At 40.0% G+C, this 14,923-nt stretch overlaps 1 protein-coding gene across 5 annotated transcripts in view; it reads left to right on the forward strand.

The window, feature by feature from the left end:
* DAB2 (DAB adaptor protein 2) overlaps nt 1-14,923 on the forward strand; it is a 257,161-nt gene that overhangs the window by 194,382 nt on the left and 47,856 nt on the right. For all 5 annotated transcript variants that reach the window (XR_013263963.1, XM_077462815.1, XM_077462816.1 and 2 more), the window contains one exon: nt 8,725-8,787. Coding sequence is in view for 4 of the 5 variants with exons in the window: in XM_077462815.1 (XP_077318941.1) it covers nt 8,725-8,787 (63 nt within the window). In the remaining variant the exon portion in view is untranslated. The remainder of the gene's footprint in view (nt 1-8,724; nt 8,788-14,923) is intronic.

Here is a 14,923-nt window from a genome sequence, read left to right on the forward strand (position 1 = left end):
TTGGAGCACTGTGCATGGGGCATGTTAGACCTATCAGTAATCACAGTATATTTCAAGGCCTACTTTAACTGCAAAATGGCTGCCCACTTGGGTGTAAGCAATGTATACATTTGAAAAGTCTCAAACTGCAGTAACCAATGGTTAAAAACATAGTGGCGTGCAAACAGGGTGCTGGAGAGTAACATTTTATAATTTGCAATTATTTTTTTTTTAATAAAGTGAACAGCAATAACCCATTAGCCAACAATCATTCGATATCGATTTAAAGGATAAGAGTACTTATACAAAATTGTTGCTGAAATAAGAAAGTGTTGTGCTGTAGGTATAGCCATGCTTGTTGCTTTTTACTAGAAAGCGTGCCTTGAATTGGCCAGGTCTAGTGTTGCATTGCATTGTACTCACACTAGGCACAGTTACCTTTGTACCATGTCCAAGCATGGTTGCCTCCTCTTCCCACTCCATCACTGGCCTACACTCACACTGCCAGGTCTGAGCTTTCTTGCATCATCACCTCTGCCTTAAAAAGAGTCGCACTGTGGCAAGCCCGACTGAACTGTACCTGGGCCCACTTCTCCAAGCAGGCCAGGGGATGGTGCGGTGACCCATGCCCAAGCATGGAAGCAGTAATCACACTAGTCGAACGAGCTGGGCTTTGGGGGTCAGACAAGCTCGGGCACGGTATAGGTAATCTAGGATGAGTACACCCTAAATTCTCAGCAGTCCACTGTAACTCAAAGTGGACAGGTACTTCATTAAAGCCAAGGTAGGCATGGTCTTTGCTAGGCTGAACACTGAAAATAAGCCTGACACTAATGCTATCCATTTTCAACTAGCTTTTAATCGCTAATATGATCAAATGTGATTGACACAAAAAGAAAGCAACCTTCCATTAATGAACCATCCCGATATATATGTTTAAAGGAGAAACATTCACTTTTTTTGTAAGTTTCAATTTTACATTTATATATATTTTTTTTCACGTACTGGTCACGTGATATATACAGTATCTCACAAAAGTGAGTACACCCCTCGCATTTTTGTAAATATTTTATTCTATCTTTTCATGTGACAACACTGAAGAAACGACACTTTGCTACAATATAAAGTAGTGAGTGTACAGCTTGTATAACAGTGTAAATTTGTTGTCTCCTCAAAATAACTCAACACAGCCATTAATGTCAAAACCGCTGGCAACAAAAGTGAGTACACCCCTAAGTGAAAATGTATAAATTGGCCCAAAGTGTCAATTTTTTGTGTGGCCACCATTATTTTCCAGCACTGCCTTAACCCTCTTGGGCATGGAGTTCACCGGAGATTCACAAATTGCCACTGGAGTCCTCTTCCACTCCTCCATGACGACATCACTGAGCTGGTGGATGTTAGAGACCTTGTTCTCCTCCACTTTCCGTTTCCGGATGCCCCACAAATGCTCAATAGGGTTTAGGTCTGGAGACATGCTTGGCCAATCCATCAACTTTACCCTCAGCTTCTATAGCAAGGCAGTGGTTGTCTTGGAAGTGTGTTTGGGGTCGTTGTCATCTTGGAATACTGCCCTGTGGCCCAGTCTCTGAAGTAAGGGGATCATGCTCTGCTTCAGTATGTCACAGTACATGTTGGCATTCATGGCTCCCTCAATTAACTGTAGCTCCCCAGTGCCGGCTACTCTCATATTTTTGTCTTAGGATAGATGCCCACGCCTGCTATTAATATATAGAAAATATAACCCATAGAAGACAAACAGAATTAGAATTTGGCAGTACATTGCCTATTTTATTTCTTTCAAATAAGTTCTCTTATCCTTTAATGCACACGCTCAGCTTTTATTATGTAGCTTTTGATGGCATAGGGACTGGTTAGAACCTCTGCAGATTGTTTTTCTCTTAAGATTTCACTTCCCAGGGAAATGTCAAATGTATCCCCAACAGAGTTACATGAAGCAAGAAAAACCTCACAGTGGTTCTAACCCTTCTAACTCTTCTACTACTACAAAAAAATAAAAAAACATTGAGCTGGGATTTGGCTTGACTGTCACTCAAAAAAAAAAAAATATTCAGGCATAGCAGAGGGCAATGAAAGCTTCTGCAAACATGTGCAGATACAGCTAGGTGACCATACTTTGTACCTGCTAGCAGCTTTCTCTTTTATTATAGCAAACTGTGATTTGATTGGCTACTGTGGGTTGCGACATTTTTCTCTTTCTCATTGCACTTATTAAACAATAGATTACAAAGATACATGGGTTATTTTTGGTTGTAGTTTGGGAAGTCCTTTAAAGATGTTTATATCCTCTGGTCTGTTGTTTGGTGACATATCACAGTTCTGTTTTTTCCCCATTTGTTTGAAGTATGCCCGTTTCTGCTTGCCGACTATTGTTTGCCTAAAAATGATTGTGCCATAAAGTAGCTGACAAGCCATAAAAACAATGGATATTCATATACATTATGTATAATAATTTGTTCATAAATAAACTACTCTGAATGGAGAAATGAATGTTGGTTATATTAATGCATCATGCAGCATTTGTTTGCCTAGACCAGTGTTTCTCTGCTTTATGAATGTTTATATCTATTTCAAACAACCACAGTTATCTAAGGATCCTCCATTGTGGGTGTACTACTTAATATGCATATTTTTATCTGCTACCTGTGTCTAAATGTTTTCCAAGGAGTGCAGACTGTGCAGTAACAAAAGTAATGCAAATGTGGCCACATATGGTGTTCAAATTTCACAATGATTGTAGAGTAACTCTTCCTCCAGAGTAACTCTTCTTTTTTATTGCAAATAAATAGTGGTTTCCAAGCAGAAGCAATGTGTTGTCTTTGAGATCTTGATGAAGGAGGGGTGCAGGCTGTCCAACAGCCCCAAAAGGCTACGGAATGTTTATGGAGATGACACTACTGACAGGAGCAATGTCTTGTCATTGGTGACTATTGTCAATGGTGTCATTTGTGGATGTCGGACAACCCGCACCCCTCCTTCATCAAGAACTCAAAGACAGCATGTTGCTTCTGCTCGGAATCCATTATTTACCTGTCATAAAAAAGAAGAGCAGGGATGTGCAGTTAGCGGACCTCCAGCTGTTGCAGAACTACAAGTCCCATGAGGCATAGCAAGACTCTGACAGCCACAAGCATGACACCCAGAGGCAGAGGCATGATGGGACTTGTAGTTTTACAACAGCTGGAGGTCCGCTTATTGCATATCCCTGGTATAGAGGAATAGTTACTCTACCAAAATATGAAATTTAAATGACCTATGTTACTTCAAAGTTATGCCAACTTTCTATTACGTTTGGCACAGCCCTCGCATATATCCAGGTGTATATGTAAAGTATGTTTTGTATATATAAAACTAGTAAAGGGGACTAGGAAGGTATAGATATACTTTACTGCAGAATTTCACCAAAATGGAAACTCTCAAGTGTTGCTAATTAAGATGCGTAGGTAAAGTTTGTTTGAAAAAAATATATATATTTGTATCTCGGGTAGTGTATTTAGTGTTGTTTGTATTTGTGTTTTCTGCTTTTTTTATATATTTGATGTTTATTTGTGTGCTGTTGCTTTACAGTTTTTAGTTGACTGTTTCCCCTTGTCATTTATTTGCTTTTCCAAATTCAAAAAATCATAAAATGAGGCTAATGAAAGGCTATTTTTTAGGACAGTTGAAAAGAGCTTATGAAACCATCAGAGGCCAGCTTCTTGTCTCCTGAAAAGCCACCTTTGTTTTGTTGCCCGTTGGCTCAAATACATTTATCATAGGGAAATCAGTTTTTTGTTTTTTTGGAAAATTTTAGGGAGATGAAAACTCTCAAGTTGACTGATCTGTAAAAGAAAACAGTTAGAGGAGCAGTTAGGTACTTTGGTCTCACAAGGTACTTTTGACATCACATATGGGAACAGGAATTTATGCTCCATAGTTGCACTTTATGGGCCCATTCACACCGGGTGCGGTGGGGCTGCGTTTGGCAGCTATTCTCACTGCTTAACAATGCAAAACAATGCAAAAAACATTGTCTCTTATGCTTGTTTCACACTACTGCATTGTGGTAGTGTGCTGAAAAAAAGTATGGCAGGCTGTCCTTCTTTTCAACACAGCGCAGCGAGAGGCAGTCCACATAGGATGGCGGCCAATACAATTCAATAAAATGTCACTGTGTGACATTTTAATAAAGTTGCTTAGTAAAAAAAAATATTAAAATGCAGCGGCTGGCATGAATAGACTTTAAATAATACTTTACATGTTTTTTTAATCCATCTTGGGTTCCTCTTTGTAAGGGGTCAATCACACGGGTGGTTGAGGTTATGTAAAAACAGGTGGATGATCTACAGTTTTACCGCCCACCGGAATGCCAACACTACAGCCTGACCGGGCTGTATGTATGCCGCAATGTCACTTTTAACAGAGCTTAACAGTTGGCACCACAATGTAAAATTGCTGTTTGATAATTTATAGAAAGTAAAAAAATAAAAATAAGAACCCACCCCCCAAAAAATAACCAAGTAGCACCTCCCGAGTGCCTGTGAGCCTCTCCCTGATCCACCACAGATCACTATTTAGAGGGCAGTAAGCAGTGCTGCCTGTTTGAAAGAGACCTTCAAGGTCTATCAGGTGAGGAGCTAAGGCTCCATGAAGGCACTAACATGTAAACTAATAAGGGACCCAAAAGGGATCCAATACAATCATCATTAGTACCGAATGACTTACAATATGTCATTTACCCAGTACAAGTGGTTAGATCCCAGATAATGTTTCTTGGGAAATATAGGCAAATAAACTTCCCAAATGGCCTTTGCTGTCTCGCAACACCCAACCACAGTTAGAACTGTGTCAGTCTTCTGTTTTTTAACATTTTTTTTGGGCTCTGTTTAAAAAATAAAAGCGCTAGGTCAGTAACTTTACTGGAATACCAAGTACCAGTAGGAAGACTTAAGTTATGCAAAATAAATGCAAATGAGCGCCTCTACCAGAGAAATTGCTGCTGGGTAAATTCTATCTTTGCATGGCAGATGTATTTGTGAGTGGAGATTTCAAGCCTGCCTTGTAAGAACAGCATCTGCCTAGAAGTAATTTCTCCTTGTCAGAAATACTTATTAATCTACAAATCCTGAGAGGAGAGTTTTTCTACATCGTATTCCAGTGATAAAAGCTGCCTGCAGAATATTGTTTGCCTTTGGCCCAAGTCAGGGCTCGTTTTTATCGTGTAACAAAATTGTACAAATTCCCCTTCCCATGTTAGTAGAGGTTTAGGATGAATGAACAAATAGCTTAAAGGGTTTGTTCACCTTTTCACAAACATGAACTAACTCACAACATCCTCCCCACACCTCCGGTTCCTCTTGGAATTGCCTCTTTTGATGATTATCTTTCCTCGTCCATGCTAGTTAATGTAGCAGTTCAGGCATTTGAGAGCCACGCTCTTCTGCAAAGAGGACTCGGAGAGATTCTCATTGGTCAGCACAGTCATGTGACTACACTGACCAATGGCCATTCACCATTGCAAGAATTATGATCCTACACTACATTAGCATTGTGATCCTACACAGTCTCAGGGGCTGTGTACTTTTTTTTTTCTAAATGCTTGGACCGCTATACTGACTGGAACAGACAGCAGAAGATACTGTAAATCAGAGGGGAAGCAGGCTGGTCAAATGTTTTCAATTGATTTAAAACAGAAAACGCCACATCTGGCCACTAGATGGCACTAAATGTAAAAATGGAAAAATTGCATTTGGCCACTAGATGGCCTTACGTATCTTAGGGATTTCCTTTTACATTTAGTGCCATCTAGTGGCCAAATGCAATTTTTCCATTTTAAATCAATGGGAAATATTTAAGCAGCACAGGAAAAAGCCTAACATTTGTTTGCTTTTTTTTCCCCTAATCGCACTGAACGAATGTACATGCACTTTCACCAGGTAATTTTCCATGCACTTTGTTTCTCCAGTTTATATATACCATGTTAAAATCAGATTTTTTGCTGTTGGATATAGCTCCAGTTTTCAGCAGTGTCTGTTAAAGAGGAGTTCTATTCCCCCCCCCCCCCCCATGAAAATTTTACTAATAGGGCACTTACCTGTCCGGGTAATCCAGTGGTGTCCTCACTAGAGCCGAGTCTTAACCAAGGGAAACCGGCAGTGAAGCCTTGTGTCTTCAAAGCCGTATTTCTACTGTGCATGCACGAATCGCACTGTGAATGGGTCATCTGCGGGGAAGGAGGGAGGGTTGAATTTCTGGCTCAGTTCAACATGGGGAACTGAGCCAAAAGTGGGAGTGGATACCTGTCAGAACCAGGTACCCATCCCCCCAAGGGTGCCAAATGTGGTAGCAGTGGGGTGGAGGAGACAGACAAGCGGAGCTTCCACTTTAAGCTGGCCATACACTGATACATGTATTTACAGAGGTTTATATAAAAAATCGTGTCAGTACATTCAAGAATGCCATCAGAGAGTTGATGACTGTATTTCAAAAGTTTTAATGTATTATTTAATTTTGGAATGAATTCAATTTCTAAAACAAAAACCACATTTATGAATTTCATTCATATGTTTTATTTTTTTGATCACTATGGGTTTGATTTACTTAAACCGGGAAAAAAAATGTGGTGCAGCTCTGCATAGAAACCAATCAGCTTCCAGTATTTTTTATCAATGCTTAACTGAACAAGCTGAAGTTAGAATTGGCTACCATGCACAGTTGTACCAGATTTTTCACTCTCCAGTTTTAGTAAATCAACTCCTGTGGTCGAAAATGATCATCGTCGTTTTGACCACAATAACTATTACAAAAACGAAAAAACATTTTTTTTCAAACAAAATTCTATCCCTCCTATGACCAGCTTTAGTCTTCAGCATCCTAATCTCAGAATTTCACACTTAATTCATACAGAGGTGTCTCTATTTTTTTACGTAGTACCCAACGTAATAAGGATGGACTTATTAAGACTCCTTTCACCAGCTGTTTAAACAAGGGGAGCAAGCTAAACAAATATTCGGGACAACCTTAAATACACACTCATTTGTACATTTATAGAAATTGTGGCTTAAAACTAAGCGTTTTTCCATCTATGTCAGCAGATGTTACATTTTAGGAATACCACGATGACCCAGATACCTGTCCTATATGGAAAATATTTTCTTTTTAGTTTAGAACATTTCCATTTAAAGTACATCATTGAATCCAGATATTACAACAAATGGAAATATTCTGAAATTTACTGCATATACTAGAGAGATAGAGAGAGAGATAGAGAGAGATAGAGAGAGATAGAGAGAGATAGAGAGAGAGAGATAGAGAGAGATAGAGAGATAGAGAGAGATAGAGAGATAGAGAGAGATAGAGAGAGAGAGAGAGATAGAGAGAGATAGAGAGAGAGAGAGAGATAGAGAGAGAGAGAGAGAGATAGAGAGAGAGAGAGAGAGATAGAGAGAGAGAGAGAGAGAGATAGAGAGAGAGAGAGAGAGAGAGAGAGAGAGAGAGAGAGAGAGATAGAGAGAGAGAGAGATAGAGAGAGATAGAGAGAGATATAGAGAGAGAGAGATAGAGAGATATAGATAGAGAGAGATAGAGAGAGAGAGAGAGAGAGAGAGAGAGAGAGAGAGAGAGAGAGAGATCAAATTTTTCTTCTTCTTTTTCATTGTAAGTAAATAATGGGTATAAACTTACATAGGTCAACTCTATAGACGAAGTAACTCTTCCTCTATAGTAACTCTTGTTCTTTCTTATTGCAGGTAAGTAATGGATTCCAAGCTGAAGCAATGCGCCACCATTGAGTTCTTGATGAAGTAGGGTTGCAGGCTGTCTGACGTCTACACAAGGATACAGAATGTTTACAGAGATGACTACATTGCCAAAAGTCACCAATGACAAGACAATGCTCTTGTCAATGTTGTCATCTCCGAAAACATTCTGTAGGTTTCTGTGTATGGTGGACAGACTGCATCCCTCCTTCATCGAGAACTCAATGATGGCATGTTGCTTCTGTTTGGAATCCATTACTTACCTGCAATAAGAAAGAAAAAGAGTTAGTATAGAGTAACTTTACCAACATGTGACTTTTGAATGTAAGTTAATTAAAAAAGGTATGTCTATTTATCAGTACAGCCCAGCATACAATATATATATAAATCTATTATATAGTTTTATAAATATAGAACTTTATATACTTATTAAAACTATTATATATTCAATTAAAAAATATATATATATTTTTTTTTTGCATTAAACCATATATTAAACCGTTATTGCAAAAATACTTTGGCTGTGTTTGCCTACCATTTCATATACAATTCCTTTCTTGCATTATTTATGTTTTCCAGTATATGTTTTAAAGCATAAATTCCTTTTTTTTTTTTTAGCTTTTAAGCAATTCCGCTAATGCAAGGCTAGAATTTTTAAAACAGTTTGTGTATTCATCGCTTTTTTGCTATGACTTTTATCAACTTTTAAAGTATTGTTTGTGCCTAAAGGGAAAATATTTCAATTTTTGTCGCTGTCATGGCACATTTGCCTTATCAAATCCAGCAGCATCTGAACATTTTTCACTATGGACACAATGAATGCTTTAAGAGTCTGCACAGAATGAAGGAAACAAGATGAGTAATCAGTATTGTTTACAATGTTGATTACTTGTCTACGTTGTCCAAAAATATCGCTTTTGTTGAGAAGGTATAGTTATTATGTTCTAGAGTGGCAATCAGCTTGTTAACACGCTTGTTCTTTTTGAAGGGTGTTGATCAGATGAATTTATTTGGTGATATGTCCACACCTCCAGATCTCAACAGTCCAACAGTAAGTATGAAATGGCAATGTCTGCTGCCAGAACCCCCTAATGAGAATCTGAGCGAGATGTTACAAATCAAGCTTGAAATGGCAGAGTCAAATAAAGATGACGTGAATTTATGTGAAATCGTTAAAATGCAGGTGCAAAGTAACTTATAACAGAAGAATCTCGACAAAATGGCATATCGGGCAGTTAAATAGTAGATTAAATTTTTTGATCTGAAATCTTTTGATGTGATGGCTTCTTTGGTTTTCTTTTTTATGCTTTTTCCATGTTTTTTAACCTAGTGATTCAGACAGTAACACACTTTGGGGTTGATTTATTAAAACTGGATTGTGAAATATCTGGTGCAGCTCTGCATAGAAAGCAATCTGCTTCCAGTTTTTTTTTTGTTTGTTTTTTATTTGCCAAAGCTTAATTGAACAAGCTGATTGGCTACCATGCACAGCTGCACCAGATTCTCCAGTTATAGTAAATCAAGTCCCTTATGTTCTTGGGCAGCCTATCTCAGTTACGTTGAACTCTATGGTTCCTCCAGATGTTGCTTTGGGTTCCTTGAGCAATGAAACTGGTTTTGCCTCTTAGATAGTTAACCACTGACAACAATGCTTGTTTAAAGAGGAAGTAAACCCAGATGGGTTTACTTCCTCTTTGATTTCCTGCAAAGGTAAAGCATAATGGACTACTATGCAATGCTTACACTTACACTTACCTGACACAGGAGTCAACAAAGTCACCGCTGTCCCCTGTAGTCCGGAGCATCCATCTTCTCGGTGGGTCACGCTGCTCCGCCGCTGTCATTCGACGAAGCCGCGATGACATCACTCCCGCGCATGCGCGTGGGAGCCGCCACTCGCGGCATATCGCCGTTGACAGCGGCGCGCTCAGTGCGCCTGCGCGCCGCTGACAGCGGTGCTTGTCTTTCGGGAAATATCTCCTAACCGTGTAGGTTTAGAAGATATTTCTTGGACCTACAGGTGAGCCTTAATCTAGGCTTACCCGTAGGTCAAAGTGGTTTGTAAGAGTTTACAACCACTTTAAGCTATCTGTAAATTGGGGATTCTAGTCATTGACCACAGCTATAAGAAACATTTTTCTCAGAGACCATCACACTAATGCAGTGGTCATCAACCCTGTCCTCAGGGCCCACTAACAGGCCAGGTTTTATGTGTTACTTGGGGAGATGCAGACTAGAATACACTGCACTAATGTATTGTGAGCTGTACATGTAGTAATTATTAGCTTGGGTTCCCTGAGAATGGAAAGTTATTTTAAGGGCTCCTCCATGTTAAAAAAGGTTGAAAAAGCCTGTTTTAGGGTGACAACACTCCTCCTATGTACTGTAGCTATGGAGGAACAGAATTGTCACCCTACACTGCTCACTAGTGATTGAGGTATAGAAAACATTCCTATTTCCTCACCTTCATAACATAGGGAGGAGTGTTCTGTAGTCCAGATAGAAAAGAAAAGGGGGCAATGTTGATGAAACTGCTTGGGATCACAGGGCAGCAGATACAGAGAAATGGTTTTCACGGTATGTTACGCAAACCAAAAGAGCGCAAATAAGACAAGCTCATTGTTGGGGTTTACATAGACAGTACTTTTATTGTTGATAATTGTATGGTTATTTATTTATTACAGGTATTTATATAGCGCTGACAACTTACACAGCACTTTATATTCACATCAGTCGCTGCCCTCAAGGAGCTTACAATCTAAGGTCTCTATCTCGCATGTATATATATGTATATATACAAGAGCAAATTTAGAAAGGAGTCAATTAACTTACCAGCATCTCTTTGGAGTGTGGGCAGAAACCAGAGTACCTGGAGGAAATGCATGTAAGCACAGAGAGAGCATGCAAACTTCATGTAGGTGTCTCGTAGTTGGGATTCAAACCAATGACCCTAGTACAGTGGAACCTTGGATTCTGAGCATAATTCGTTTCAGGAGAATGCTTGTAATCCAAAGCACTCGCATACAGGGGCGGACTGACAACTCTTGGGTCCCCCGGGCAATAGGAAATTGGGGGGGCCCCCGGGCAATAGGAGATTATGGGCCCCCCAGGCATTCAGAGATTATGGGGCCGCACAGTATACAATCAAACAGTATACAATCACACAGTATACACATACATGTACACACAATATACACAGACAAGTTTCTGTTGGCTGAGAAGGTACTGTAGAGTTGGGGCAGCTATAATCTCAGGATTTTTAGACCAAAAGGATGTCAGTAAGGGACATTTCAGAGACAGATGTAAAAAACCCCACAGATTTTAACATACTGTCCCTGGTTTTACTGAGGGTGGCAACCCTGATGGGGCCCCCTAGTGGCCCGAGGCCCTCAGGTAGTGCCCGAGTAGCCAAATGGTCAGTCCACCCCTGCTCGCATATCAAAGGGAGTTTCCCAGTATAAGTCAATGGAAATTAAGATAATTCGTTCCGCATTGACTTCTATTACATGCAATATCGCATGTGACCAGAGGTGGGGGGGGGGGCGCCTAGAGCCTCTGAAATACTTGGAAAGCCTCGGAAACACTTGGGAATGGATATTTCCAAGTCATTCCGAGTATTTCCGATCGTCTCCGAACCGTTCTGAGTGTCCCCAGCACCCACGCACCTCTGGCCAAATGTTGTACTGCACCTCCCATTAGCTTGAATTCTGCTCGTTTTGCGAGACAACACTCGCAAACCGAGTCAGAATTTAAAAAAAAAGTTGCTCGTCTTTCAAAGCGCTCCTTAACTGCGCTACTCGTAAACCAAGGTTCCACTGTACTGAAAGGCAGAAATGCTAACTACTAAGCCACTGTGTCATATTCCCCAGTCCTCATAAATGAAGTCACCCCATCTGCATTGCATGGAATGCCATTAGGGAAATGGACCTAAGTAGTCTGGTTTACGGTAGGCTAAGCAGCAGCACTCAATGCTAAACAGCAGCTGTAAGAGCAAATAACATTTTGAGGTGTATAAAAAGGAGAAATAAAAACATGTAATAGAAGTGTAGTGCTGCTCTGTCACTTATAATGCGGTATCAGGAATACGCAGAATAGATTGGTGTAAGCGCATAGGAAATTTGGGGAGAGGTGAAATGGTAGGGAGCCAAATTGGTAATGGGATGGGGATCTCAAGTTTAATGAAAGGCTAAGAACTGGACTTATTTAATTTGGGGGAAAAATTATAAAAAAAACTAGAAAAATAATTATATAAATAATAGTCAGACAAACAATTGATTCCAAAGACAGAACATAAGACAAGACAAGGGAGCATTCGATTTATATGGAGGAAACAGATATAATACCATCAGAACTGGAAGAAGTTCTTTGTGATAAAAGTAAGCTGTGTAATACCCTGCCACAGAAAATAATAACAGCATGGGCAGTATTCGGGAAAAAAAGGTTGAGAAGATTTTCTTATAATTGTGTCTAGAATTATAATTACTAAGGATAAAATGTCTGGCTTTTCCTTTGATCCAAGAAACTAATCTGACTTTCTTTAGGGTCAGGGAAGGATTTTTTATCTCCCCGAAAGGCAAAATTTGTTCATAGTGGTCCAGGGAGGTTTGTTTAGCCTTTCTCTGATCCGAAATCATTTTAGAGAGTTTATGCTTAGTAGACCTTGTTTTTGTTTTTCAAACTAAATTATATATTTAAGTAAATTGGTCAGCTAAAGCAAAGTTGACATGGCCATACTCCACTCTCTCTCTTCCCTATATTAATAATGCATAAATCCTTTCATTAATTGTGAGCCAAACTTATATATATGAGGCTGGCATAAAATCCCCTCTCCCAGGATCGAGAAGAAAGAGAATAGAATATAATGTTGTTTTCCCCTGTCTTTCTCTGCAGTTTGATTCACATAATGTCCACAAGGACAACTCAATCACAAGTACATAGAGAAGTGTATTTTTTTTTTAATCCGATGTACCATCCTAATGACTTATGTACATTAAAATACCAATATTGTCAAAAGTATTGGGACACTTGCCTTTACACACACACATGAACTTTAATGGCATCCCAGTCTTAGTCCGCAGGGTTCAGTATTGAGTTGCAGCTATAACAGCTTCAACTCTTCTGGGAAGGCACAAGGTTTAGGAGTGTGTCTATGGGAAGGTTTGACCATTCTTCCAGAAGTGCATTTGTGAGGTCAGGCACTGATGTTGGATGAGGAGGCCTGGTTCACAGTCTTCGTTCTAATATATCCCAAAGATGTTGTATTAGGTTGAGGTCTGGACTCTGTTCAGGCCAGTCAAGTTCCTCCACCCCAAACTCACTCATCCATGTCTTTATGGACCTTGCTTTGTACACTGGTGCGCAGTCATGTTGGAACAGGAAGGGGCCATCCCCAAACTGTTCCCACAAAGTTGGGAACAGTCATTGGGGGGGGGGGGGGTGTAACATACTTTAAAATTTGACTCAGAAGAAGGCATGCTTTAGGTGCTTTCAAAGATAAATGGGTTAGCATTGTGGTGCTCTTATTATATTTTTACATTTCTTTTTCATATATTATAACTTCCGTGGCAGCCATACAAAGTACTTATTTTTTATAACAATGTTTTTTACTATCCGTTTATCTAACTTTTAAAAGGCATTTACTCTGAATTTCCATAGGTGGAAATAGAAGCAATATAAAATGTTAACATCATATTCCATCTCTTTCGGAAAGGTTTTATCCGAGTTGGACATTTGCAAAGCACAAATGCATTTGTATACACGACCTAGTTTGAAACTTTTCTTCTCTACATTACACTTTCCACTAATGCTGAATGCTTCAAGAGGTTGTTTAGGCCACTGCTCTTCAGAAGCATCAATTACCTTGCCTTTAGTAAGTTTTTACCTTGGCCGCTTCATATAGTGCACACCGCCCCATCATCTCCACTCTATATATTTCTCCAACTAATGTGCTGTTGACATCACTTCATACTCAGTCCTCCTGCTTACCTATTAGACCCAAGTTATCAATTCACTTAGTTATTATATTTTGAGTATTATAAGACTGTCAAGGCAAAACTACAGGGAGATGTCATTGCTGATCGCAGTCTGATAAGGCTAGTTGCTCAAACTGATTTCCTTGGCTTAAATGCAAACCTGGTAGATGCCTGGTCCCCCCTATTGCCCGCTGTGTTTGCTCCCATGGCTCCTACATCGCTGCTGGACACAGTATTGAATATAGGCCAGTGGGAGGATCCAGACCACATGGCAAGGGTACCAGCGTAGTAGCGGCTGGTGCTCAATTTTCTTGGGTGGGGGGTTGGCCCTCAGCCCCTCCATCCAGCTAACCAACCACATAAACTCACCACTCCAATGCTAGAATGCTGCTACCACACCCCCGTCACTCGATAGAGTGCCTGTTCCCGCCAGGTCCCCCGCAAGCCCTGCACTTACCCCATCCAGATGGCCGTTTCTCTCTCTGCATCTCCTCCTAAATCCTGGTGGTCACTTCTCTTCCCAGCCAATCAGGAGTCAGAACTCGCAGCCAATCGGGTCTTAGGACTCCCAGCCAATTGGGTCTCAGGGCCCGCTTCCTGATTGCCCAGGAGGAGAAACAGGAAGACATTAGCAAATATTAATTCGCTGATGTCACACAACTGTCACACAAGCCCACCCTTTTTGAAGCCAATTAGAGCCTCTGACTCTAACCATGTGCTTCTTAAAAAAAAAAAAGATAAACACATTGGAATCCATGCACGCGGTGCCCTGCATGTAGTATAGGGGCCGGGTGCATGGATAAGGGGGGGAGGCGGTGACCCTAATGGATGGGCCGCCACTGGACCAGCATCTGATATATATATAAAAGTGTGTTGGATGCAAAAGTCATTTATAATTCACTTATATAAAAGTAGCTTATTTAGACATGATTTAGATCTCATTTGATCAAACTGAGCTGATCAGCCATGACAGGAAATCATTGATTGTTTTGCATTGATCAGCAGCACCAAGATACTTTGTTCATGAATGCAATTGTATTTGATTGATCAGATACAGTAATGAAATGATATAACTAATATGATAATAAATGATCACAAGTTACGATCTTATCTTAACTATCGATCCAAATCCACTTGTTTTACGTATTGATCAAATGGGTTGTCAATTATAGATTAATCAAAACAGATTGGTCAGAAAAAGAAGTCAAACATTTA

The sequence above is a fragment of the Lithobates pipiens genome, unplaced genomic scaffold, assembly GCF_037356315.1.
Source record: "Lithobates pipiens isolate NorthernLeopardFrog02 unplaced genomic scaffold, aLitPip1_a1.2 Scaffold_3, whole genome shotgun sequence".
Taxonomy (NCBI): Eukaryota; Metazoa; Chordata; class Amphibia; order Anura; family Ranidae; genus Lithobates; species Lithobates pipiens.